The 26333-nt window shown below is 43.6% G+C and overlaps 7 protein-coding genes across 7 annotated transcripts; 2 read left to right on the plus strand and 5 right to left on the minus strand.

The window, feature by feature from the left end:
- Window positions 1-9: 9 nt before the first annotated feature.
- On the minus strand, window positions 10-1362 carry O0I10_001720 (uncharacterized protein; the record flags this gene model as incomplete). The annotated part of the gene is made up of 1 exon (XM_058481812.1): window positions 10-1362. One exon carries the CDS (start codon window positions 1360-1362, stop codon window positions 10-12), a length of 1353 nt encoding a protein of 450 aa, XP_058347669.1.
- Window positions 1363-1885: 523 nt separating this feature from the next.
- On the minus strand, window positions 1886-2457 carry O0I10_001721 (uncharacterized protein; the record flags this gene model as incomplete). Its single annotated transcript, XM_058481813.1, has 3 exons — window positions 1886-1909; window positions 1983-2265; window positions 2441-2457. 3 exons carry the CDS (start codon window positions 2455-2457, stop codon window positions 1886-1888), a joined length of 324 nt encoding a protein of 107 aa, XP_058347670.1.
- Window positions 2458-3972: 1515 nt separating this feature from the next.
- On the minus strand, window positions 3973-7228 carry O0I10_001722 (uncharacterized protein; the record flags this gene model as incomplete). Its single annotated transcript, XM_058481814.1, has 16 exons — window positions 3973-4434; window positions 4501-4588; window positions 4651-4787; window positions 4849-5040; window positions 5095-5235; window positions 5297-5356; window positions 5419-5529; window positions 5600-5676; window positions 5744-5984; window positions 6045-6124; window positions 6190-6305; window positions 6368-6438; window positions 6504-6718; window positions 6778-6895; window positions 6952-7047; window positions 7154-7228. 16 exons carry the CDS (start codon window positions 7226-7228, stop codon window positions 3973-3975), a joined length of 2280 nt encoding a protein of 759 aa, XP_058347671.1.
- A 2643-nt stretch (window positions 7229-9871) lies between these two features.
- Window positions 9872-10888, plus strand: O0I10_001723 (uncharacterized protein; the record flags this gene model as incomplete). Its single annotated transcript, XM_058481815.1, has 3 exons — window positions 9872-10326; window positions 10382-10665; window positions 10731-10888. The coding sequence occupies 3 exons, from the start codon at window positions 9872-9874 to the stop codon at window positions 10886-10888; spliced, it is 897 nt and encodes a 298-aa protein (XP_058347672.1).
- An 8788-nt stretch (window positions 10889-19676) lies between these two features.
- On the minus strand, window positions 19677-22754 carry O0I10_001724 (uncharacterized protein; the record flags this gene model as incomplete). Its single annotated transcript, XM_058481816.1, has 13 exons — window positions 19677-19799; window positions 19868-20008; window positions 20065-20594; window positions 20660-21043; window positions 21106-21175; window positions 21237-21358; window positions 21428-21461; window positions 21537-21616; window positions 21678-21955; window positions 22009-22169; window positions 22240-22346; window positions 22416-22525; window positions 22603-22754. The coding sequence occupies 13 exons, from the start codon at window positions 22752-22754 to the stop codon at window positions 19677-19679; spliced, it is 2292 nt and encodes a 763-aa protein (XP_058347673.1).
- A 215-nt stretch (window positions 22755-22969) lies between these two features.
- On the minus strand, window positions 22970-24496 carry O0I10_001725 (uncharacterized protein; the record flags this gene model as incomplete). Its single annotated transcript, XM_058481817.1, has 5 exons — window positions 22970-23237; window positions 23308-23587; window positions 23650-23786; window positions 23867-24113; window positions 24175-24496. The coding sequence occupies 5 exons, from the start codon at window positions 24494-24496 to the stop codon at window positions 22970-22972; spliced, it is 1254 nt and encodes a 417-aa protein (XP_058347674.1).
- A 306-nt stretch (window positions 24497-24802) lies between these two features.
- On the plus strand, window positions 24803-26275 carry O0I10_001726 (uncharacterized protein; the record flags this gene model as incomplete). Its single annotated transcript, XM_058481818.1, has 4 exons — window positions 24803-25491; window positions 25550-25689; window positions 25766-26033; window positions 26089-26275. 4 exons carry the CDS (start codon window positions 24803-24805, stop codon window positions 26273-26275), a joined length of 1284 nt encoding a protein of 427 aa, XP_058347675.1.
- Window positions 26276-26333: the final 58 nt, after the last annotated feature.

A 26333-nucleotide genomic window follows, 5' to 3' on the forward strand; every position in this document is an offset into this window, starting at 1 on the left:
AAAGAGGAATTAACTATAACTACTACTACTGCCATTCCACACACGATCCAAAAGTACGCCGGCACTCCAACGGATGATATTCAAAGTACCTGTAGCAGCTGACTGAGTGGGAGATGGGGGAGGATCCACTGGATGATAATGGCTATGTCCTTGCTGAGCCATCATTTTCAATTGTAAATGTCGACGATGAATAGCTTGACGTTGCTCATAATGGGGTTCAAGATGTGCTGTAGTGGTCGTTGCAGCTGATTCGGTGAATGTAGGTAATACGGCTGATGATCGAGTACGTTGGCTCAATCTCATTCTTGGTTGTTGTTGCTGCTGTTGTTGTTGCTCAAGACATCGTTGTAAACTTTCCATCATTGGATCATGATAGCGTCTCACGCATTGGTATTCACGACCCACGCGTTCCAATTCCCGAGTAAGTCTTCGCATATTCTTTGGGTGACCAAGGTTGTTCTCATCATCCACTAAACAATGTTGTCGTTGCAAAAGTAATTTTTGTTGAGTGCGTGACATGCCGGGAGGTTGTGCATTGGCTGCTGCTGCAACATTACTTAATCGTTTCCCATTCGCATCAGCTGTTGTTGTTGTTGCTGTTGCTGTGGATGATACCGGTGTACGTTGCTTAGGGTGATGGTGGTGGATATCGATTGTTTCATCAATGAATTGGGATCGTAATGGTTGAGAAGATCGATGATTGGATGATGGTTGAATGGATGGTAGCGAAGTATGTGATGAAGTATTATTAGATGAGACAAGGTTCTTGGCTACTGCGTTGAATGTTTGTTCGATAGGTGCAGCGGGCGCTTGACTTGAAACAAAGAACGCGGGGCTATCTTTACGTGGCGCTATTGTTGATGATTGTCCCTTCTCATCTTGTTTACTACGTTGTTGTTGTGGTTGTTGTTGTTTCTTGGGTCGAGATGGTTTTTGTTCCTCTTCTTCATCATTTTCAGTTGCACTAGGTGGTGGTGATGGGGTAGTGGGTGGTGATGATGTGGTAGCAGCAGCAGCAGCAACAGTAGATGATGTCTTGGATGGATGAATGGGTGCTAGTGCAGTTAATCCTCCTCCACCTTTTCTTTCGCCATTCGAAAGCCGGTTTAATGAACGTTGCGACTGTGATCTACGCATATGAGGTCGCTTATGGTTGCCATTATTGTTGTCATGGTGCTCAATATCAGCCTCTGTGTCGGTATGTGAAGTGTTAGCTCTCGCCATGGGAGCCAATTTGGTGACATGGACTCGACCAGCTGAACGTCGTTTAACATGATGGCGATTGTGTTTCTTGTGCGTGGTGTGATGACCTGTTGAAGTAGTTGTAGTAGGTGGCGAAGGAGGTGCTAATGGTTGGGCCATGTCTTTTGGGTTGTTGTTGTGTTTTTTTTAGTCAAGGGCGGGAAACCACAAATATAAAAAAGAGAGAGAGAGAAAGAGAGATGTAAAAGATATCGGAGAAACTCCAAAGGTCCCATTTACTCTCTTTTTAGTGAACTTGCCCGTGCGAAAACGTTGAGTTGGGCTGCTGCGCATGATGATAAACTCTATTTTAATCCAAGTATACTATACTTTCAACTAGAGACCATGTTGAGTACCATTTCATAGTTGATGTCTAGAGATCTGGATACATCAATGCAATCTAAGCATTTGTTCTAGATCATTGTTGCACAGGTCCATCCATCCCGTATCTTTTAAAGTACAAAATAGGTGCACTCCCCCTTCTTTTGATAACCATAGCACACCAATAAAAAAGCTCCTTGCATACAACATTCACACACAGACAGCATTGATGGGGATCCTTATCACACAATGAAATATGAGAATTCGTCTGCACGATATAAACTGGATTTTATTCCATTTCAAGATCTACACACCTCTCAATTTAGATGTTGGAGGGGTAAAGCATCTATGCAAAGAGAACAACATGAGTCCACCAGCCTTTTCCACTTTGTACTTTATCCATTATCCCTGATACTTACGACACGAACGGAAGCACCAAAGACCTTGGGAGGCAAGTTCTTGCGGAAACGAGCACGAACAACACCAGAGGTACCGTGAGTGCGAGCAATACGGCCCCAGATAACACGAAGCTTGCTACCGTTCTTCTCTCTCTTGGCATGGTAGACATAAGCAACACGCTTGCCGAGGTAGAAACGAGCATCTTGGGTGGTCTGAACACCTTCAAGCTTGATCAAGGAAGTGTCGCAGTATTGGTTGTGCTTGGAACGAGCGAAGCCCAAGACGCGGCCCTTGCTGTACAGACTGTATTCGAATGCATGGGGTGTGTTAATCGAGATGCTGGTTCCTTGTAGATTGCCCCAACTCTTTCCTCCTCCCCTTTTTTATCATTCATCCGATACTGAAATAGATCCATCCATCGTCTCTTTTATCCATTCATCCATCCATCCATGAGCTTTGTTATAGTGTCGACACCTACCGAGCGTTTTCAGCCATTTTTACAACGGATTCGAAAGGAAGTGCAATGGTTGGCAGCTGACTCGAGCAATATGGAGCCGCACACATCCACCTGAGTTTCAACACCACCCAATGGCTGTTGATTGTTCTCTGCTACTTTTCGCATCATGTCAATGATTGACACTCTTGAGCATGTTTTTATACAACCAATGCAGGATATCATAGTTGCGTACTCATTATTCCAATTCTCACTACCATTGTATATCTTACTACCATAAACAAAAGATGCATTTCAATACCATATCATTAAACAATACGCTTGAAACAGAACCCATCGCTCCTAGCAATTACAAAGTATAAGAATTGAGTATACACGTTTATTGATCCTTGAACCAAATACAATTAAAGCAATAGCCATTATCATTTCGATTACAATAAAAAAGTACTTTATTATTGACAAGAGAACAAAAGCTAGCATAATGAGAGCCAAATTCTTCGTTCACCAGCAAAAAGGGCATAAGCCATTGCATTACTGGATCCATCCCCTCCAGGACGTAGACCTGATTTGGCAGCGAAGAGGAAAAGAGAGCCGAGGTGATGTGCCTCGAGGTAGCCAAGGTCTTCCAGGCTCTGTTGCACTGGTCAAAAGACCAATGGTAATGAATAATATAGCTTGGAACGGCATACAAGCCCATCCTACTCTTGCGAATAGGACTCCAAACCATACCACCCTTACCAACATGCAAGCAGCACTCCAACATTGGTTGGCAACCCTTTGGATCCCTGACAAACCTGTCGGCAAGACTCGATCAACGGCATTTGGATGGCAAATGACAAAGCACGACGTGAACAACCACAGTTGACTATTGGGGGTTACCACGAGCCACAAGACGATTGCAAACAAGTTCCTCACAAAGAGAGTCTTCAATTGTTCTGGTTGAGTTTGACTTCCTCGAGGAGAATAACCCAAGACCCCAAGAAGAAAAAGACCTAGAAGTGCCCCATTGCCTACACGGTTGGAAATAACGCCGGGACAATCTGTAAAGGTTTAGGGTTAGCGAGACTTTGCCTATTGGAACAGGCCGCAAAAGTGCTATAAGCGATCGCCAGATCATGCAGTGCCAGATGCCATGGTTTGAAAAGGGTGTAAAGAGAAACGCACAGACTGCGGAATCAACTCGTTAAATCGCGTCCCCCAACGCGCCTGGTGACGTCTCCATGGAAATTCATCTCCCGCCCCGCTGCTTGGTTACCATTGACACACCCCACACTGATTCTTGCTCCCTATACTACCACTCTAACAGAGCGACATATGGCAAAAACGCCGGCATTCAATAAGACTATAAACTTTAGCCACTACCACTTTAATAAATAAAGCTACAGGTTGTGTGTTGCTATTAGTATACATGTTAAATAAAAGACCAGTGGTCGTGTTGATGCAGCACTTTTATACACTTTCATTCCCAGATGACAATAGCACAAACATCCAAGTGTTTAAATATCGAGATCAATAACGCACACATGCCGTTTGCAACGTTGTTTAATATAAAGCAATCATACAGGTGCAAACATATCATCTATGTCACTTGACGATGGGACTTGTTGTTGATCTTCATTGACCGGGGCTTGATCATCCTCTTGTAAAGGTTCGCCATCGATATCATCATCAGCAACCATGTCACCTTCATCTAATGGCACACCATCGACATCTTCTGGTTCCAGAGGCTCACCATCCACATCTTCGGATTCCATGGGAACACCATCGACGTCATCTGGTATAGGTTCACCATCCACATCATTATCCTCCTCCATCAACTCGCTAGTGGATGCTGCTGCTGCTGCTGGTACTGATGCTTGTGATTCAGTTAATATTGACTCGGGAGATGCACTTCTCGATTCGGATTCAGAGGTATTGCTTGAAGACTTTTTCATAAAGATGCCGTTCCAATTGTCAATGTGGTGTTGTGGAAAGACCATCCAATTTTCCCATGCACTGAGTACAGTGCTGATGTGACGCTATGCAAGGTAAATGTGAATAACCAGCCTGATGAACCCCAATCATCCATGATCTTTCTTCCTTACCCTTAATTGCTCAGCTTTCAAGCGTGCTGAAATCGAGCGATAAATCTCATTGAAATGTTCAAAGACCACCACCAATCGTCCTTCCAAGCTATCGGCTTGATTAGAAAAACATGCTCCATCACCAATGATTCCATCACTGCTACCACTTACCCAGCACGATATTTCCATGCATTTGCCACGTGGGTACCACTGTTGTGCAGAATATCAGATACCAGATATAACCTTGCCAACTTGAGTGTAATTGGTGTCTCCGGTATAATAAGTGACTTGATGACTATATCGATAACCTTGAAAGTGCCATATTAGTCCCCATATACATATAATAATAGTATCCATGCATCTATATACCTCATCTGCAGCATCTGCGTGATCGATTGCAAATGCCATAGCACGTGCGATGGTGCCTCGTTGAAAGGTGACTTGCCGTAACATGATCTCGAAGCGTTGCTTTGCAATCTTGCCAAGAGTACCTTTGGGTACATGCTCACGATCTCGTTCCCGCTCTTCATCATCCGTATCCAACAGTATATCATTCATGCCCTATACCAATGATGAGCACAACCATTTCGATCATCCTTGTTATATCTCCCTTACCTCGTCATCAAAGGGAACATCTGGAGGTACCCACCATGGTCCACCTTCGAACATTTGGAAAGGCTCTGTTCGCCACTGTGATCTCGTATCCCCTTGCATAATAGAATAGAGACGCCACCGATAGTATATGTGTTCCTCAGACTACATATACATGCATCCATAATCAGCTACTGCAATCTTTTCCTTGCATTGTATCACATACCCGGTTGTCAAACAAGAATTTGAACTTTGGATTGTCCTTTTCACGTTCCATAATAATAGCCTGGAGCAAAACTTAATCAGTAATTGATCTTTGCCCATGTATGTGCGATATTGCATCATTACCTCGAATGCTGAACCATTCCTAATAACGCGCTCAACCATTCGATGGATGATCTTGACTTGTTGCATGTTACTTGGCTTGACAACGGTAATTTGTGCACGTGGCTTTGACGTCTAAGTAATTGACATTCATCATTCATCATTCACTGATATCCAAAGAATACATCCCTAATAGCACACTTACCATGCCGGTTTGGGTATCGACAACTTGAGCATTGAAAGGGAGACCCGTCTGTACGCTTTTTGATGATTTGTCCAATACTATAAGGAGGAAAAGATTAGTTCATCCCGATGGTATAGTCCCATACGTGTCCATCCTTGATCTTACCAAACACCGGGGTTGCTGGTAATGGCACGGCTTTACCCCATCCCACTTTCATCACAAAATCATGAAAAGTTTTGCCATCCAAGTTCTTCAACGCCTGCTCAGCATCGGGTCGTTTCATGAAGCTGACAAATCCACAGTTGCGGTTGCGTTCTCGCTCTTCTTGGGTCCGTGGCCACATGATTTTGACAGATGCAATAGGTCCATACTTTCCAAACTCATGGCAAATCATCATTTCATTGACCTACCCATCCGCTTCTTATTAGCCACCCAAAACACTAAAACGCTCATTGTTGTTACTCACTGCAGGATTGATGTTGCCAACATACAAATTGGTCGTCAATGGGTCACCAATATCGTGTGATCCAGGTCGTTCTTCGAAGGCTAAATCGCATATGTGAATCATCGTCTCTCTCAAATCCACACGTAGTCGTCGTAATCACACTCACCAGCTTTCAATGTAATACCAGCCGAATCGGAAGCACCAGCAGCGGATCGATCTCCTGCAGCTGTTGATTTATGAGCGTTCCTGGAACGTAGCCGATCTTCGCGATCTTCTTGCTCCCTACATCAATCATATAAGTGAAAAAGAAAAAGACCCTATAATTTTAAACAATGAACCCTTACTTTTTGATCTCTTCCAAGAATGTATCCATGTTTCTCTTTTTGTGTGCTCGTGCTTCCTTCATAGCAAGTGCCTGAATGATATTTTCCAAGGTCAATGATCCTATTCTTCCACTGAATACCACAGCCCTATACTTACATCATCCTCGTCATCGTCTTCATCTTCTTGCATAGGCTTTGATCGTTTAAGCGAGAGTGGGTTGGTCTTGGCTGCTTCACCGGCTTTGATAAACGGCATTGCCTTGTAACTTGGCTTGGAAGGGCTTGCACTGATCGAGGATGTGGTCTTGATGGATGATGATGATGATGGCTGATGCTTTTTGGACGCATGTTGCTGCTTTTCATACTCATCACCTACAATGAAATAATACACTTTTCAGCTTCATGCATGGCAAATGAAGATATCCAAATACCTCGAGGGATCATTGTACTGCTCTTCACAAACGTTTGTGTTCCATCTTTGTAAGAATGCGGATCCTCAAAGGAGGCGACAAACTCTTCATAGACCTTGGCAGCTTCTTCGGATTCTCTCTGGTAGACAACTACATAAGCTTTGTATGAACAACACACCTTGTGTATCAACACACCTTCTTTTTCAACTCGATTTCTTCCTTGTGTCTTTGAAAAGGCGTCTTCTTGTGTGTGCCGACAGTGAATGCTTGCAACTTGGTGGGTGCAATGGGCTGGATTGAAGGGCAAGATCAAGTTCGCAGGAGAAAGTAAAAAGTGAGCAACACTGCATGACCAGGTCTTTTGTCAAGGATAATTCGAAGGGTACTGATGCTGTACTTTAGTCTTTCGTGGGGGCGGCGATGGAGACGTCGATCGTGAGGTGGATCGCCTGCTGCGCTTGTCGTCATTCATTATCAGCTTCTGAAGCAAAAGAGGTGTGGAGTAAGAAGAGACCAGTGGTGCTGGAAATTGCCTTTGACCTGTATTGCGCATAAATTTGTTCATTGCACTGCCATGGATCCTCTGCTTATTACTAGTATTGCAATCCATCAATTAATTAAAGCTTACCACTCCATTGAATTCCCATAAAGATGTTGATACAAGTGTTGCTGTCCTCGACCTGTGAATTGGTTTTGATGCATGCTTTGAGCACACCACCAACAAGGATGCAATCCATATATCAAGATGGGATGGCTAGCTTTATTGAACGCATGGATGAGTGAAGAAGAGCTTCAGATAATGATCCATTATAGCTTATTGATGATTCAACTTGCGATATGATGACAACCCACGTCATGTTGAAGTGCCATTTCGCCCAAAGTAGGACACAACAACGAGTCAATTGGATGCGACAATACGAAACATTGAAAGCTTCAAGCTACCATTACATCATAAATGAGCAATCCAAAATTTGGGTACTAGCACAATAAACATCGCTCACAATCAAAATCAAGCATGCAACGCTTAATGAAAATTCGTATCACTAAAAGAGATCATTTAACCACTACCACCTTTAGGATCACATGATGAATGGTACCTTCCTTGTGAATCCTCATGTTTAAAGTATCAAAAGACAATGCCCTCATACATCACACTTGAATGCTGACTCATTCTTTGGTAAGTTGGAAAGGTAAATTTTCACATGTAACAGCTGCCATTTGGGTATGTAGATGTTTTTGTTTGGTATACTTCATATGTGAATGCAGGAAAAACCAGGGGTAGATGCTTTATCTCCTGGCAATTTATCGTTATGGTATCATTGTTCCTTGCAAATGAATGAAAGATAACAAGGCTGACACCTTGAAAGATGACAAGGGTGATTTAAGGTAGCAGCCACCTTGATCACCAATGGGGGGAGGAGTGGGGTCAGGATTAGAAAACGGAGATGATAGTGCTGCATGTATCCCCCCCTTCTCTCTTTTCATTGTTGCATCCGATCCGCTTTTGCATCCAGGATCGGAACAAGAAAAACACACCAAAGAAAATCATTACGTGCTTTTTTGTGATCTGCTTTACACTTTAACTTCAATTCATCATTCACCCCAAATAAAAGATCACTGATCGACATGATATCCATCGTGTTGGTCTTGGATGACACCTTTGTGTTTCATGAGTCATTTTTCTCAGGGCACACGTGAGAAAGGCCATCGATGATCGGGCGTACCCGGTGGTAGTCTGCCAGCTTCTCCGAGGTTACAGTCGTCAATGGACACATGAGAGCCCCATTCATTATGCAAACCAATCGTTTGTGTGTGCCTATGTTTATGTACAAAAGTCTAGTAATGATGGCGGCTTATGAATCACACACAAAGTGACCCCCCTGATGGGTTGCAGTATTATGCATCATGACCCTTAAGGTCGTTCTGGGCCTTACTCCATGGGTTTCCTTTAACCTTTTCCTCTCAGTGGGCGTAAAATATCGGGGCCCACAAGTGTAACAGTGAGGTCGTACATGCATGCGTGGCAGCGTTGCGGATAATTGTTCTTTCGATGAATAAACGTAGGGATTCAATTATGCCGAAGTATGGGTCTTGTTGCTGCGGCTACGGGAAAAAGAAGGGAATCTAGACAATAGAGAAAGCTGGCACCACCTTTGATACACGACAATTCATATGAAACGGAAACCGATGACGGCGTCATCCTAAGCCGAATTGTGCAAGTCCGCTTGTAGCACACTCATTTTGGCACGTGGGACAAGTTGTACCAAGGTGCTTGTTCCTGCCAACCAAAAAGACTTTGGTGCCGATCCATCAGCTTCCATCAATTGATTTTGGATACTACTATCATCAAGCAAGATTAGGTGGGTGGTAGTACATGTTGCCTTGATTAATCTATACGCCGGGGTACCCATCTGGTTGCTGTACCCAGGGCAATTATGCGAGGCACAATTTTTACGTTTGCATTTTCTTGCGCATCGTTGTATTGGTAAGACAGGAAGAAAGCTTGTGATCAAAACTCCTTGTTTGCTACTGCTTAGTGCTAAGATTAAGTCTACAGCACCATACACGGAGATTGATGAATACAAAACGATTATTGGTCCAGTGTCAGGTTTCTACTTTATTTCATGCATTGTCTCCCACGCAACAAAGAGCCCGATTGAGCGGGTGTTGATCCATGGAGCAGTAAGGGAAATGGGACACGCATTTACAATGCGCGGATGGTGGAAAGGAAGAGAAAGACCAAGGTCAGCAAGGGCATCATGATAGGCAAGTGAAATGATTACCAATGTGTGTGTGCCTGTGTAATGGAATGGCACTGGGGGGGAGCATGCGTTGTCATCCACTTGCCTATTATGCTGCTAAGCTAACCCAATTTTGTGTCTTTTGCTGTGATCAGCGTTCTGTTTGTTTCTAATCAGCGAGAGACGCACAGCAGCATTTGCATTTAGAACATCCCAAATAAGCCCAAGGGCGCTCGGAAGAAGGCGGCTTGTACTTTTTTGTGCAATCCTTTGTGCATTTCTTTTTCTCTTCTCTTCTTTCTTTTGTTGCTCTTTGCTCTTTTACTTTTACTGCGGACATCACAACCTGTCACTTTGTCAGCCTCTCATGAACAATGTCGACATTAACAGCTGAAACGACCATACGCGAACCTAACAACACACGACGATCCATGGTCTCATTCGATCTATCTCAACATACCAGCAGCAGTGATTTTTTGTTTCATCCACCAGCTTTATCACGCAACAGCACCGCATCACCACCACCATCACCTATGCTTTCCACACCCACCGATAGCACGTTTATGGCCGATGATTTTTCAATCAAGAAACCTCGACCCATGTCAATGCCACCTTTGATGATGGATATTGACGACGAGCCACCAGATTATCTTGAATCGGTTATCCATCTACCACGTTGGGAAAAGTGCAAGTCGCTTGTCTTACCACGAGAGGAAGAGGGCCATGAAGAATTACCTCCTTACAAATGCACCGTGTTTAAGATGGGTCCTGTACGTGTAAAACCTGAGATGGATGCACCAGGTATTCAAACACGTTGGCGCCATTGGAGGTAGGTTATCTTTAATGCGCTTTCAAACGTGTGTATTTTGACACACCTTGTATAGGAAATACTATATTGAAGTTTGGGGAACAATGTTACGTGTATACAACTCGGATCCCAATAGCAGGGCAAGTATGTTGGGATGGTGGTTACGCGGCAACAGCAGCAAACATCAGAAGCCACAACCCATCATGACCATGTCCCTTGCAGGTGCCGAAGCCAAGCGTGCCCTTGATTATGCAAAACGACCCCATGTGCTTCGACTCACGCTTGCTGATGGACCCCAATGGCTGATACGTTTGCCAAGCAAAGTTGAAATGATCTCATGGATTGAGCATATGCAAGCTGGTATGTGGCAATGTAAAATGGAATGAGGTGAATTAGACCATTAATAGGGCTATTGCTGTTATTAGCTATCAACATTTCACTTGACCTTGAACAACGGCCTATGCCCAAATTCATCACACTTCCTCATCGTCGACTAGCTGCAGATACCCTTACTCCAAGAGCTGTCGAGCTTGAATTGGCTCGTGAAAGGAGGAGGATGGCACAACATGAAATTCTTATATGAAAAGCTAAAAGCACCACCACCACCATCACTCGCATACACCACTACTACTACCTACCACATACACCACATTTGACATACCATTCCCACATGCCTTCTCATTCTCCCTTTTTGTTTCTCCTGCCATTGTTCTTTTTCATCCCCTTGCCTTCCCCTTATATCGTAGATAATGTAAATACAACCATTGCAAGAGCGCAGCACATTAGCATTGTATCTTTCCATTTTCATTCAATAGCCCCATGTTTGTTTGTTCCCGTTCCAGGAGAATTGGGTAAAACGGGAGAGAGAAAATCTCATCATGCAAAAGTATGCACGCATGCATGCATGAGAAGGTTGCCACTTGCAGCAACAGCTAATCATGATGATCGTCTTTGCGTCAATAACGCATTCCCCACCACAGGTAAACTTTGTTACTGTAGCATCTTTCCCACACAGATTACCCAAAACAGTAGTAACATTCCAATGCCAATCATATTCCAATCGTTGACTTTGTAGCGACATGAAACTGATGAACAGGATCCCTAAAATGGATGTGTATAATGCATAACGCACTATTGGTGGTAAACAGGTTTATGCGCATATCGGTAGGACAACAATGCTGCTACTGCTACCATGACGATCGAAGGATCGCCCTGCCTAAATCACCTGGTACTGTACTCTCGCTTTTTTATGCTATCGGAGGATGTGGGAAGGAGGTAATTCAATATCCGTGAGAAATCGATTCGGATGCATGCAATGCATTATCATGCAGCACACTAGTAGCGGGATTTTTTTTCATTTCTTCAATGTCACAAGCGGGATTGGTTGTTTCAACATTCATTTGCTTGGCGTTTCTCTTAAGCACTTTACCTTGGATCGTATTCAGCAATTCACATCGAAAAGGGAAAGCAACCAGAACAATCATTGTGAAACAATCACCACCACCAGTGGCTCTGTTAGCAGTCTTTGTAGTACCACAAGCGTACGTTTCATGACAAAATATCCCTGCTGGGAGGAAATCTACTGACACCCATACACGAGCATACAACAATTTACCTTTGTGCTAAAGATGTCCTCCTTTGCTGTTACAGAATGGCTGTTTATTGTTGAATCAGGGTGATGATTGTGGGTGCTAGCTCATTCATCAATGGATGATGAGCCATCATGGTCATATGGGATGACTATACGAAATTAGCTCCACGTGTGCACAAGGTATGTAACGGTGATGACGATCGTTAACCATTGTAAACCTTGAAAATGGTAGTCCTTATCTGTTTGTGATGCAACATGAAAACGCATGACTTCCCCTACCTCACGTTAGCGCCATTTTAAGGCATCCACAACTCATCAAACCATGCCATCGTGATCTATGCATATAATCTACTAAACTTTGGATTAGAGTGTGCTATTGGATAGTACGCTGTTTTATGATGTGTTTCAACAAATGTACAATAGTAGAATACAAAGAAAGGGGATACAGATGACGATAATGGGAAAAGCAACGAAAGAAAGCCAATAAAGGAAGGACTAGCAAGAGGATTGGAATGAATGGTGCCAAAGGATTGGATTGCTAAGAGTCATGTGATGTTAGTATTGAAAATACATTCAGTTGTTCATCATCAACTTACGCGTGTACGTAATACATTAATACATGACTATGGCTTTGTCCCAGAAGAGGGTGCCATGATATGATGGAAAGAGGCAAATGTTGGGATGGTTGGCTTGTTAATACGGCCTGGCAAGATGACCTTTTACAAGTGGATGCTGGTATCGTACACCACCCGAGAAGCTACCATGATGGCCAAGCAAAAACTTGATATCCATAAGGCTATGTACAAGGTCCAGGTGCAAACAGGGAGAAGAGAACGAGAAACAAAGGAGATGATGTTGTGGCCACCTACAACATGAAATGAGTACATGAAGCAGACCTTGAATGAATAAGCAAGAATACGAACCCCCAGAGGACTTTGTGTGTGTGTGTGTGTGCAGAGTGAGAAGTGACCAAAGGGCAGATGCATATCATTGACACACTACGCCTCGTACAACCCTCCACAGCACGTAGAATACAAGGATGTTTTGAAGAAACCAAGTTGCCAAACCGAATGGTCCAACAAGAACTCGACACTGCTCGTCGCTTGCGGATCGGACCCGCGAGTTAGTCGAGCACTGCTCGGACACCACGAACCCGATGTATGGGCTACGGGGACCGAACAAGAGGCTCGCAGCATATGCTATGCATATATCCTTGTGTTAATGACTCCAATGACAGTCTCTAAACCACCATTCACGCATTGAATATAAAGATTTTACCGAGATCCTTGTCTTCGAGTGATGCGGATATAGCAACAATACCCGTGACCAGCGGCTTTGCATCCATGACCACAGGAATGCTGCTGCGATCATGGAAACTCAAGCTCCGTGGGATATGCCCAGCCAATTCTTGTAATGGTGACTCCAATAAGGAGAGCGACATTGAGTCAAGAAGAATGACAACACGCACCCGTGCCTTGCATGACCCATATCACCCCCCATGCGGGCTGTAGTACAATATGCCACCCGATCCACCTTTCAAGTCGCATCTTGCGAGGTAGCTACATCAAAAAGGACATAATGTGTATATAAGCACATGCTTCGTCAAGCGAGATGATTAGGCTTTACCTTATTAAAAGAGCCAACTATCACAATGACAACAAGGAAAGTGGTAGTACTAGGATAATAACAATGCCATGGGACCTGAACAACACAACCTTAGTACATAGATCGCTCATCCAAAGGACCATCCACCATGATACTCACCAATGGATTTTGAAGGTGTCAGCGATCAAAGAGTGATATGATGGAAAGAAAGAGATGCGTAGGAATAGAACGATGGGCGACAACATCCATCTTGTTTATATCTGCACGGTGGGCGTGAGTATTTCTGTGTCCACAAACAGTGATAAAATGTTTGTTGAGAATGATGATAAGCTGGTAGATTGATGATGAGCCGTTACAGAGAGCTTTGGTGTGATTGATTGTGCATCCATAAATCAGGATTGAAATAGACAAGGTCATCCAACAATGGCATCACCAAATCGCTTGCTGTCTCCACGTTCTATGAAATAGGACCTAGTTCGAGGATACTTTTGTAAGCGCTCGTTTCAAGAAGAGAATCCATAGTCGATAAGCATTGTACGCAAGCGTGCATGATCCCAGCCAACACATCAGGGTGAAATAACGGCTCCCATGTACATGATCCAATCTCGCTTTCCAATCTTCAAGTTTCCATCCCCCTCCCAACTTTCATTCCAGAAGCCAACCAAGTGATCCACATCTCGCACACATGAGCTGATAGTACGATGCCCTTCATATTTTTTTGAGTCCAATTTTCATTCAATGAAATAAGTCGAAGAATAGTACATGGTAGTGGGATGTTTATCAAGTAAATGTGATGAATGAACAGCATTGCAAATCGAATGAGATAGGGGTGAATCATATAATCGAGGCAATAGGGGTAATTGTGTCATTGTATTCTTGCTGGTTGCCGTTACAAGGATCTTCATCCATCGTTGGGAAGTAGCTGCTGCATGCATTGAATCGAGTATTGCAATATCTTCCATGGCTGTAAACACCTTTTGTCAATCCCATCCAATGCAATCATCATCCTCATCCGTATCCATGTGACATGATCCATCCTTGCTGCTTACGACGCACCAAGTATCCAAAGCAACAATCCAGGATGTCTCATCACTACACTTGATTCCATCCATCCATCCATAACCATTGCAAATACAATAAGAACCTCTCTGATCGCTGCTGGTATGCTCTCTTTTCCATCCGGCCATTGGTCATTTTCATGCTTATTCCTTTGCAGCTCAACCAGTTGAAGATGGCTTGTATTGCGATGTACTCGATAGCTGATATGACATCATCCATGGGAATCCCTTTGTACTGAAAACAACCAGCTGCACCAACAAAGCTGCTTTTATACATTGGCTATCTGCTTTCACGTAGAAAGGCTGCAAGGCATGTTGCTGCAAGTAGAGAACGTTGTATGAGCCTCGCCAATAGCAATAGCTGTTACGTTTGATCGTGACAGAGGAGTGTGCAGGAGCGTGTGTTGTAGTTGCGCGACAAGGCTGTAAATGCTGTTTGAAGCAATGGTGTAAAGACCTCGCTAATAGCAATTGCTGCAGTGAATGCTGTTACGATTGATTGTGGCAGAGGAATGTGCAAGAGAGTGTGTAGTGTCTCGAGACGCGTGTGTTGTTGTAGAAGAGTGACAAGAAGGTCGTGTACACGCCATGGACTTGCCCATTCAGTCAAAGACATTCGGATCAAGAGAGTTGTAGGATTGACATGATGGGGTGAAGTAGGACAATCGTTCGCAGGTGGTAGTTGTACTTGAATGGGCCAACAGTGGAGAATGGGAGGAAGACACAAGAAGTGGGACGTGGAAGAGCTGGAAATTAAGTAAATTGAAACTGAAGCTTGGATGGCGTTTCTTTGTTTAAGCATTGCTCAATCAAATCCTCTCGGATCAAAAGAGTTGAATGATGAAGATGATGGGCTGGAGCAAGACAATCGTTCGTATGCATTGGATCGGGCAACAAAGGTGAATGGGAGGAATGAACTATCAAGTGGCAGTTTACAAATAACTTTGCAAAATGATTTTTGTGAAATTGGATGATGTTTTGTGCTTGAGTGTAACTCACCCAAATCCCCTCGGATCAAGAAAGTTGAAGGATGGGCATGCTGGGCGAGAGCAGGACAATCGTTCGTATGCATTGGATTGGACAACAATGGAGAATGGGAGGACTAAGTTTATTAGCTGGCATTTGAACTATTCCTAAATAGTGTACAAGAATCATGCATCGCCTGTGCTGAATGACTCAAGTTACACAAACACGCCCTCTGCATCTTTTGCTCTGCCAGGGTCTAGCCACTTCACAATGAACAAAGACCACTTCTCATATAGCATCACGCTTACAAACATAAAGGTGCCTGTATCTCCGAACTTTACAATGAAACGTGGGGTTTTTATTAGAGTAATGTGCTCGGCTTGGCCAACTGCACCTTGGGCGCAAGTGTCACGATCAAGCTTGCCAATCCCAGATTTCGCAATGTCGCCACCAGCCAAACTGGATCCAGGGGTCGACCTCTTCGACAACGACGACCAAAAAATATTTTTTGGGCTGTTTGCGACATTGAACGCGAAACTTTCACACAAGGTGCTGTTGGCCAAGCCGAGCACATTACTCTAATAAAAACCACACGTTTCATTGTAAAGTTTGGAGATACATGCACCTTTATGTTTGTAAGCGTGATGCTATATGAAATGTGGTCTTTGTTCATTGTCGAGTAGCTAGACCCTGGCAGAGAAAAAGATGCAGAGGGACCTCTTTGTGTAACTCAGCTACTTTGCATGATTGGAAGGGTCAATGTATAATTACTTTACGGATCATCTAGGAACAGGCATGTATTGCTAGCTAACGGCCACTTTTATCCATTCATCATTGTTGCGAGATCCACCGCATGGGAACGATGCCCCTGCTCTAGACATTCATTTCCATGATTAAAGTAGGTTGATCCGAGCTGATTTGACTGAGCTGCTGTCAAAGAGAGATTACATCACTCTGGACATAGAGCACGCTCGATGTAGCTCAACCGATGTAATCTTGTGTGAGCGTAACTCAACCAAATCAGCTCGGATCAACCTACTTTAATCATGGAAATGAATGTCTAGAGCAGGAGCATCGTCCACCTACAATAGAATGCACAAAAGTTGGGAATGCACAACAGTGGCTATTAGCTGCCAATGTATGACATAAAAGTGAGGGTTGCGTACCGTTCATGCATTGTCCCTGAAGTCCTGACTTTTTAGCTGAGTTACCCAAAGAGGTCCTTCTGCATCTTTGGCTCTCCAAGGTCTAGCTACTTGGCAATGAACAAAGACCACTCTTCATATAGCATCACGCTTACAAACATAAAGGTGCCTGCATCTCCAAACTTTACAATGAAACGTGGGGTTTTTATTAGAGCAATGGGCTCGGCTTGGCCAACTGCACCTTGGGTGAAAGTTTCACGATCAAGCTTGCCAATCCCAGATTTCGCAATGTCGCTACCAGCCAAACTGGATCCGGGGCTCAACCTCTTTCGACGACGACCAGAAAAATATTTTTTGGGCTGTTTGCGACATTGAACGCGAAACTTTCACACAAGGTGCTGTTGGCCAAGCCGAGCCCATTGCTCTATTCAAAAACCCACGTTCGATTGTAAAGTTTGGAGATACAGGCACCTTTATGTTTGTAAGCGTGATGCTATATGAGAAGTGGTCTTTGTTCATTGTCGAGTAGCTAGACCCTGGCAGAGCAAAAGATACAGAGGGACGTGTTTGTGTAACACAGCTATCTTGCATGAATGGAAGGATTGATGGATTATACTTTATGGCTATCCACAATAGTCTATATATTGTACGCTATCAGCCATTTCCTCACAATCAGCGTTGTTGCAAAATCTATTGCATGTGAAAGGTTCTCCTGCTCCAGCCCATCATTTCCATCATTCAAGTTGCTTGATCCGAGCCGATTTGACTGAGCTACGCTGGAACGGCAAACACGAAAATTCTTGAAAGACAGACCCTGCGAATGTCTCCGTCTTTCAAACTTGTGGACGCTCCCATTCCAAATTTTCAAATGAAGCGTGAGGTCTTTATTAGAAAATGTTGATCAGCATGCTCGAGAGCACCCTGCTGACCAATTTTCAAGTTGGAGGTGGGCAACTTCGGGGCGGTAGGCCGTCCGCTCTTTTGTTCGTGTCATCCGCCAATCGGACCTCCCCGCATTTTAAATCTTCACAATGAAGTCTGCAGATTTTAAATGAATGAAGTTGATCAGCATCTCTCAGCGAACCTCCTGACAAAGTTTCATGTTCGAAATGGTGAATCCCAAGGTAATACATACTATTTCGATAAATCATGAATCGGCGCTGTCCTCCATTTCCGATTTACATAGTAAACCCACATTGTACCCTCCCATTCCAAATTTTCAAATGAAACATGAGGTCTTTTTTAGATCAGCATGATCAGCATGACCAAGAGCACCTTGTGTGAAAGTTTCAGGTTCGAAAGGGGAAATGTCAATATCGAGGATTGATGTACAGTGTTCATGCATTTATACAAGAGGTGTCCGACCTATTTAATTTCCATTTCTTCCACTCCCCACCTCTTGTCTCTTCCTCCCATTCTCAACTGTTGGCCCCATTCAAGTATACAACTACCACCTGCGAACGATTGTCCTGCTTCAACCCATCATGTCAATCCTACAACTGCCTTGATCCGATTGTCTTTAACCGAATGGCAAGTCCATGGCGTATGCACCCCACTACAACACGCGTCTTTCTTGATACTACACACTGCCTTGCACAATCCTCTGCCACAATCAAACGTAACAGCATTCAATCCAGCAGCTGCTATTAGCGGATGTCATTGCTCCATTGTCTCAAACAGCGTTCACAACCTTGTCACTCTACTACAACACACGTACTTGCACACTCCTTTGTCACGGTGAAACGTAACAGCTGTTACTATTAGCAAGGTTCAAACAGCGTTTTCTACTTGCAACAACTTGCATTACGGCCTTTGCTACGTGAACAGCAGATAGTCAATGTATAAGAGCAGCTTTATTTACGTGATGCAACATGCTTCAATACATTCGGATACTTGTGGATGATGCCATATCAGCTATCAAGTACACCTCATACAAGCAATCTTCACCTGGTTGAGCTACGATGAAAATGACCAAAGAAGAGATGGACCAGCAGCCGGATGGACAAGGAAGCACGTCAGCAATGGTTATGGATGGATGGATGGGTGCAATCAAGTGCAGTGATTGGTTATTTGGCGCGTCGTAAGAAGGTAGGATGGATCATGTCACGTGGATATGACTGAGGATGATGGTGGATTGGATGGGAATGACGAGAGGGCTTATAGCTTTGACAAAAGGTGTTGTACAGCTATGGATGGTACTGGAATACTCGATTCAATGCATGCAGCAACGGATTTGGAATCATGGATGAAGGATGTTATGGCGGCAACCACCAAGAATACAATGACACAATTATCCCTGCTACCTCGATGTGATCCACCCATATCGTAGTCAATTTGCAATGTTCTTTCATCACATTTACTTGACAAACGCCCCCACTACCATGTACTATGCTTCGACTTTACATTGAATGAAAATTAGATTCAAATATGGAAGGTATCGTTCTATCAGCCCATGTGTGCAAGATGTGGATCACTTGGTTGTATTGGGTTAGGTGGCATATTGTACTACAGCCTGTATGGGGGGTGATGTAACGATTTCACTATTGAATGGGTCGTGGACACTCAGCAAGATATCCCCAACTGATGCCAACAATGACGATGGTGCTATCTCATGAAAGCTATACTCAATTCACCAAGTACTCCCTTGAACTATGATCATCTTTTTCTCAGCATACACACACACACACACACACACACACACACACACACACACACGCACACAAGTTGGGATTTGTCGCTCCCATCCCCTTTAGAGTTCCTTTTTTGTCACTTGCTAAAATAAAATGACGTTGACTATTATTAGATCTCGTCAATAACATCTTAACATACGTTCCTCTTTTGTGATTGAGATCTTCTAAGATAGCTATTTTATTAGTATACGGCGGGAGATGACGTGTGTATGTAGCTTTGAATATTATCTCTATAAGAGTTGAAAGTACTATGTATGCTGCTAGGCTCATATTAATGTAATAAACTTAATCCATTCATAATAGCATCCACGTGTGATCATGACGAGCTCCTTGCTGTTTGCGTTGCCGATGGCCGAGTTGCTTGTCCAGGCAGCAGGAAAAGCCGGGTTGATGGTAACTTTTGTTGAGAGCGAGATGTCAGCAGAACGTCATCTTCCAACTATATCAGTGATGCCATGTAATGTTTAGTGTTACGTGTCGTGATGAAGAATTGGTTGATAGGCTTACCGTGACAATGATCTTATCCCGCTTTTGGTAATGAAATCCAGCAGCTACGACAGGCTTGTCGAATTTCTGCATTGTATAATCGTATGTTCTTCCTTTGCACACGTCGCTCAGCTTCCACAATACCACATAGGGTCCTGTTGACTTTGATCGACATGTCAATGGTTTTCATTAGACAATCCTTTCTTGATATCACATACCGCAATAATGTATTTATCTCCTTTGTCACCAACATCAAATGTTGCTTTGGTAAATGAAACGGGTTGATCCATGTAGACGATATGTTCTGGACGCAGCTTGAGTAGTCGTGGAATAGGCTTCTCATTGCTATCGAACGCCTTGTTAAAACCCAATTGGCCGTGTCCATTAGATACGTCAAAGAGCATGAGATATTGACTGCAAGTTGCAAGGACATAACGACTTTCGGATGAAATATCCAAGGCGAGAATGGGTGCACCAAGAGGGGGTAATGTAGTTTTGGCCATGCAGCCGAGCTGATCGAATAACCGAATATCTCCTTTACGACTCCCTACAGCAATGTAGCCTTGTTGAGAAGTTGCTACTACCGAAAATTGGGTTTTGGCGATATGCTTCTTGCATTCATCTTCCACCACCTTGTGCGAGCCATCAAGCCGTGGATCAAGGCGGAACACAGCATTCGAGGAAATACCAATCAATGTTGGCTCATCCGTTGCCTGTGCGTACTTGGAGCTTGGTGCAAGAGAAATCACTGTAGTAGTACCATCATTAGTTACATGGATATCAATTTAATGCCATTCATGCCTTGATACTTGCATGGATCATCTCCGCCCGCTTTCCATTCATTCACAATTTGCTCGCATTCCAGATCCAGATGTGATACTTGGTTTTCAGAATCCACTAGCAGGATCGATGATTCGCCAAGATATGGGATTGCTTGCCGTAAATGCCTTCCATCCTTCAATATCATCTTGGCAGTATGCGATAACGTAATTTGCTGTTGGTCGTCTCGCTTCGAAAAGATGCCCATCTCGCCTCCCCGAAAGACAAAGCATGAGTTATTGTCCTTGAAGCTGAGAACCATGCTGCTGTTCTTGGCTTCATTACTGAAAAATCGTTGAGCATCTTCGCTCAAAGAAGCTTCCTCCACGTAATCCAAATCTTCATCCTCTGCCTCTCCTTCACTAGAGCAATCATCGTCTTATATGAGAAGTTTTTTAATATCGTGCCTTGTGATCATGTCATGTCATCCAGTAACTTACCATCCGAATCTCGCCAATCAAAGGGCACGTTGTTTTCGTGAGCATTGATAACAAAGTCTTGATTGCCTTTCTACATGTTGTGTTAGTAATGCTAATGCCAAGTACAAGTGATGACTCGATTGTATACATACGCATGATTTAGAAAATGGCACGTGGCTGAAGGTTTCAAAGATGCATTGACCAAAAGCTCCCGCGAATTCATGCCAATCCTCCTCTTCAATGATCTTGAGTAGTAATGAATAGCACCGATTATCTAAATGAACAAATCGAATGGATGAATATACGCGATGACTTCTCCTTCATTCATTTCCAATATACTTACTCTCATAGTAGTTCCAGGTAACAACTTTATCTTCCTATTCGATGGTACCAAAATAGGTGCTATGATTAGCTTATTATCCTCTTGGTGTCAGATTTAAAAGTATACGTGCCTTGTTGAAGTTTGGATTTGTTCGAGGTTCTATGGGATGAGATATGGGAGGAATACTATCGCCTTGGATGAGGATCCAATCTACGTATACAATAATCAACATGAGTATTCATTGTTGCTGCTAGGTGATAGTGTGCCTTACAATGAAATGGGTCATAGTTAACCAGGTCGACATCCACCCCTGCTTCGAGAGGGACATAGCGCTCATTGTCATTCTCAAATAAAAATAGATCGGCCTGTATGCTGGCAAGAAAGTTCTCTGGTTCGGCAGGTGGCTCACTACCAGCGGGTGGAAGAAATTGTATCTTGGGTAGCTGAAGATGTCGCTTGCTTTGTAGGCGATTTGTTGTTGACAGCTTGTGGTGATCAGCAATCGTATTTTTGGCTAATCGATGAGACCCGAGAGGTGGGTTGAAGACACTAAAAATAGAATCAGCATCCTCTACTAATAAAGACAAAGAAGCAATACTTGCGGCAGCTCGAATTGACAGGCATCTTCAGATGTCATAAGCTTGTGACTCTTTTGAAAAGCATGCTCGAACATGCATTGGCGTATCACCTTGACAAAGCTCTGTAGTTCATTTTGCTCAATGCATGATGGTCTGCAGACGAATTCAAATGCCTCACCAAATTCCTAAGTAGAACGTAGTTAACCACCCTGTACGGTTCAAATTGAAAGAAGGAGGAGGCAAAGATAAACTTACTGCATCCACCCAAGTTAGTGATGGCGGCACGTCCTCTGGATCATCATAGCCTTCATGGATGGAGAGTTGTAGTTCCGGTAACAATGAAAATCTTTGCTCTTTGTCATCTAATCGAGGAGGATACGTATCATGTGAACATGTTGGACTATAATAAGCATACAATAACGTCGACCTACAACAAAGGGCTTGAGCAGTGGCGGATGGTGATGATGGCGTATGCGTAACAACCAGCTCGTATGAGAACGGTGCTTTTGCATCAACTATTTCCAAACTCGCATCTTGAAACCTAAATTACAAGAGGAGCAGGGTGATGAGACGAAATGTATGTATGGTTCGCTACCATTCATTGGGTGATTCACTTACACGTGCTCTGTGATTGTTTTGTTGCCATGTTGATAATACGCAATGAATTTGCCTCCAACAAGCAGTCTATCTGTTGTTGAGGTGGATGATGATAGTGGTGATGGTGGCGTTGTAGTAGTCGTAGTTGCTGTTGTATCAAAGTCCAAAACCATGATGCTGCTGTATTATGGGATTAAGAATAACTGAAAAGGAATGGAATAGTCGATATTGTAAATGCGACGTCTGAATTGACCAAGTTGGTAGTAAGCAAATTGAGTCTTTTGGTTGTAGCGACAATGATTTATTTGTTGAATGCCGGATGATGCTATATGTCACAATAGGATGGGATCTTATTTCGCCGATCATATGATAATTCAATAGCCGCTATTCATGCAGCCACCAAGAGATCGCCCACCGTTTCATCAGTGCCTGGTGAATCTTCATCCAATGCATACATATACTGATTAAGGCAGCTCATTGGATCCGTGTAATCGAGTGTGTTGACAGGATCGCAGTAACATCGACTTTGAAGCTCCTCTGATTCTGGGCAATGTTGGTATGTGGAGTGCTGGTACCCAATGTCATGAAAATAATGAACTTCATCCTTCCGGAGATATAGCGATGCAAAGATCGAATGCACAGGTGCATCTCCCCATCTATTCCATCCCATGTCTCTAATGAGCATACGTCCTCCTAAGATACTTGGCCATTTCACCTCTCCTTTACCTTTCATAAAAGAATCCACCATCCATATCCAAATAGTCAAAGAATTCCTTGTATGCATCCGTGTGCCACAGGTCGACACGCGCAATCTCAAAATTGGTCCAAAAGTGGCAGGCGTTGTACTCCTCTGCTCTGGCATCTGTCACGAACCGATGCAAGCTGTCCTTGGCCTTCAACTTGAAATGATCCTTTCCTTTGCTGGCACTCTCTTTGGCAAATCGTCGTACGGCATTCCATAGACTTGGTACGGTGTCGATGTTCTCAATAAACGAAATGGTGAAAGCTACCACAGCAATCATGGTAAGTGGTTGGGGTCCCATGGGCTGCAAGAGGATAAGCACTTACCATACTGCTTCCCATTCTCCTTCATGTACACGAATGGATCGTAGTCAAGCTCACAAAAGTAACGGACATCAGGTTCCACGCGCCAATAGTACTCCCATCCAAGTTCAAGCAAAAGAGGGTGTCGCCAAAAGAAGCCGCTACAATATCGCAGACACGCAAAGAGGTGAGCTTCACTTTGTCTTTTGAAATCGTATATTTACACCTTGTAGTAGCTTACCTTTGGAAACGACACATGTGACGATAGCTCTCACTGTCACCATATGGGAGTTCAGCCATCATTTCACGTGATTCAGCAGCAAACGATTGATTGATCCATGGTGGATAGGACCACATTGAAGAATCCACAAAGCCATAGTAAGTTTTTGCATTCGTTGCTTGTGATGTTCTCTGCTTGAATTCCTCAGTAAATGGTTCATTGTTCAGGAACAACCATGGATAATTGTACTTTCGATTGAATCGTGACTCTGGTGGGCGTGGCATGAGAAAGGTATGTGCTTGGTGATTTCTACTACTAGTGATACGTACCAACATCATACATGGATCCTAACATCCCTGATAGCTCTGAATTACGAACAAGCACCACGAATCCAGCATTCACCCGTGTCGTCGTATTACCAGGTGCTGGTAAATGGATCGTAAGTTGTTTTGGGTTATCACGTGGACCGGTCACATAATAATTCGGTTGCTTTCTAGATATACGACCCACTATTGATTCACCCTCTTCTTCATGTGGCGCATTCCATGGATTTCGAGGTCTATATATGAGATAGCCAACGGATGCAATGGTATACACGGCAACAAGAATCTGGACCAAGAGCCAATACCAGCGACGTGAAAAGAAGGCCATATTGGCAGAGTGGGGTGTATGTATCTATTATGTCGAGGAATGAAAATACAAAAGGGTATGTACAAGAGCGTTTAAAGGAAGGGAGAAGAGTTGTAAACCAAGTTTAACGGAATCGATTTGTCAAATTGCAGGTATTTCATTCCAAACTGATTACTTGCATATATGTCCATTTCTGTAAGGTGCCTCTGTGATCGATGACGGGATGAATATGGCGCGGTGCGTAATGCAATACGATACTCCCTTCCTCTCCCACTTGCTGGTTGATCTTTTTTTCCTCTCTTCTTTATCATTGTTGCTATATACGTCATGCTTCACCGAAGCGAAAGCAATGGTATATTGAAAACTGCCAAGACACCATTACGGCGAAGTCGACTACTCGTACGTCCTGCGACCATACGTGTTTTATCATTTCTGACATTGGTGGCATTGGTGATACTACTGTCAATTGATAACCTAAAGCGGCTGTTTCAAAACGAGAACATGATTGGCGAGGAAGGCGCAAAGATCATTCAATCTTTATGTGAGCAACATCATCAACAACAACAATCAGGCAGCAACATGTTGGAGAAATCATCAAATCAACTTTTATTGGAACATCAACGTGCATCACATACAGCAAATGAGGAACATCTACCCATGGATACAGTGATTGACAACAACGTATGGAGGGATTTACCAGTCAAGGGTGCATTTTACATGGTGGTTGATAGTGGTGATCTACAGCATATTCGGGCATCCATTCGAAGTGTAGAAGACCGATTCAATCATCGATTTCGATATCCCTGGATCTTGCTGAGCAATCAACACCTTACTGCCAGTTTTCGCAATTACATCACCAAGCTCACCACTTCACCCATATTCTTCGGCAAGATAGATGCAGAGCTTTGGGATTATCCATCATGGGTATCTGGAGTACGCGCTGAAGATTACATGAAGTACTTTTCTTCATCCGATGTAAAGCACGCAACGAGTTTTCTCTTTCGCCAGCGATCGAGGTATTTGATTGATCCCATTCGCATATGTGTATGCTTCTGTATATTGACTGCCCAAGAGGTATCATGCAGGTTTCTTTTTTCATCACCCTCTTTTACAAAATGTCGAGTATGCATGGCGTGTCGAACCTGGATCGGATTACAGTTGTATTATGGATACCGACCCTTTTGTGGAAATGGAGCAAAGGAATAAAACAATGGGTATGTATACATATATAGGGAAGGGAGAGTGAGTATCATGGTTGACAAGTAGTGCTATTAGGTTTCATTCTTACAGAACGTGAAGAGCCATTGGCGGTCCGAAGTCTTTATCCTTTAACGTTGCAATTCATGAAGGAGAATATGCAGTTGATGACACCACTCAAGGAGAGCCTCTTTCCATGGCTTGTTGATAACAAGGATCCAATGTATGCAAAAGCAAATGGCTTCAATTATTGCCAAATCGAGTCGAATTTCATGATTGTCAAGCTGTCGTATCTGCGTTCGCCTGAGTATCAGAACTATTTTTCGTTTCTCGATAGCACTGGCGGGTTTTATTATGAAAGGTTCGAGGGATTTCCATATTTCTCATTCTGGTAATAATCGATATCGACTATGTAGGTGGAACGATGCATCAGTGCAAACAATGGCCGCTGCCATGTTTTTGCCTCGGAGTCAGTTGCACTTTTTCAATCACATTGGATACAGCTTTGAACGTCAAATGCATTGCCCATGGCGTAGCACGGATCTTGGAACATGCAGCTGTGACATTACTTCAGCAACAGGCAAGTGGATGAGGGTCATGTGAAAGTGTGCTGGGTGGTGGTGGTGCTTGCTGCTACAAGGGGGTAAAAGAGGGGTGGGGG

This window comes from Lichtheimia ornata, assembly GCF_029851405.1.
Source record: "Lichtheimia ornata isolate CBS 291.66 chromosome Unknown scaffold00004, whole genome shotgun sequence".
NCBI lineage: Eukaryota > Fungi > Mucoromycota > Mucoromycetes > Mucorales > Lichtheimiaceae > Lichtheimia > Lichtheimia ornata.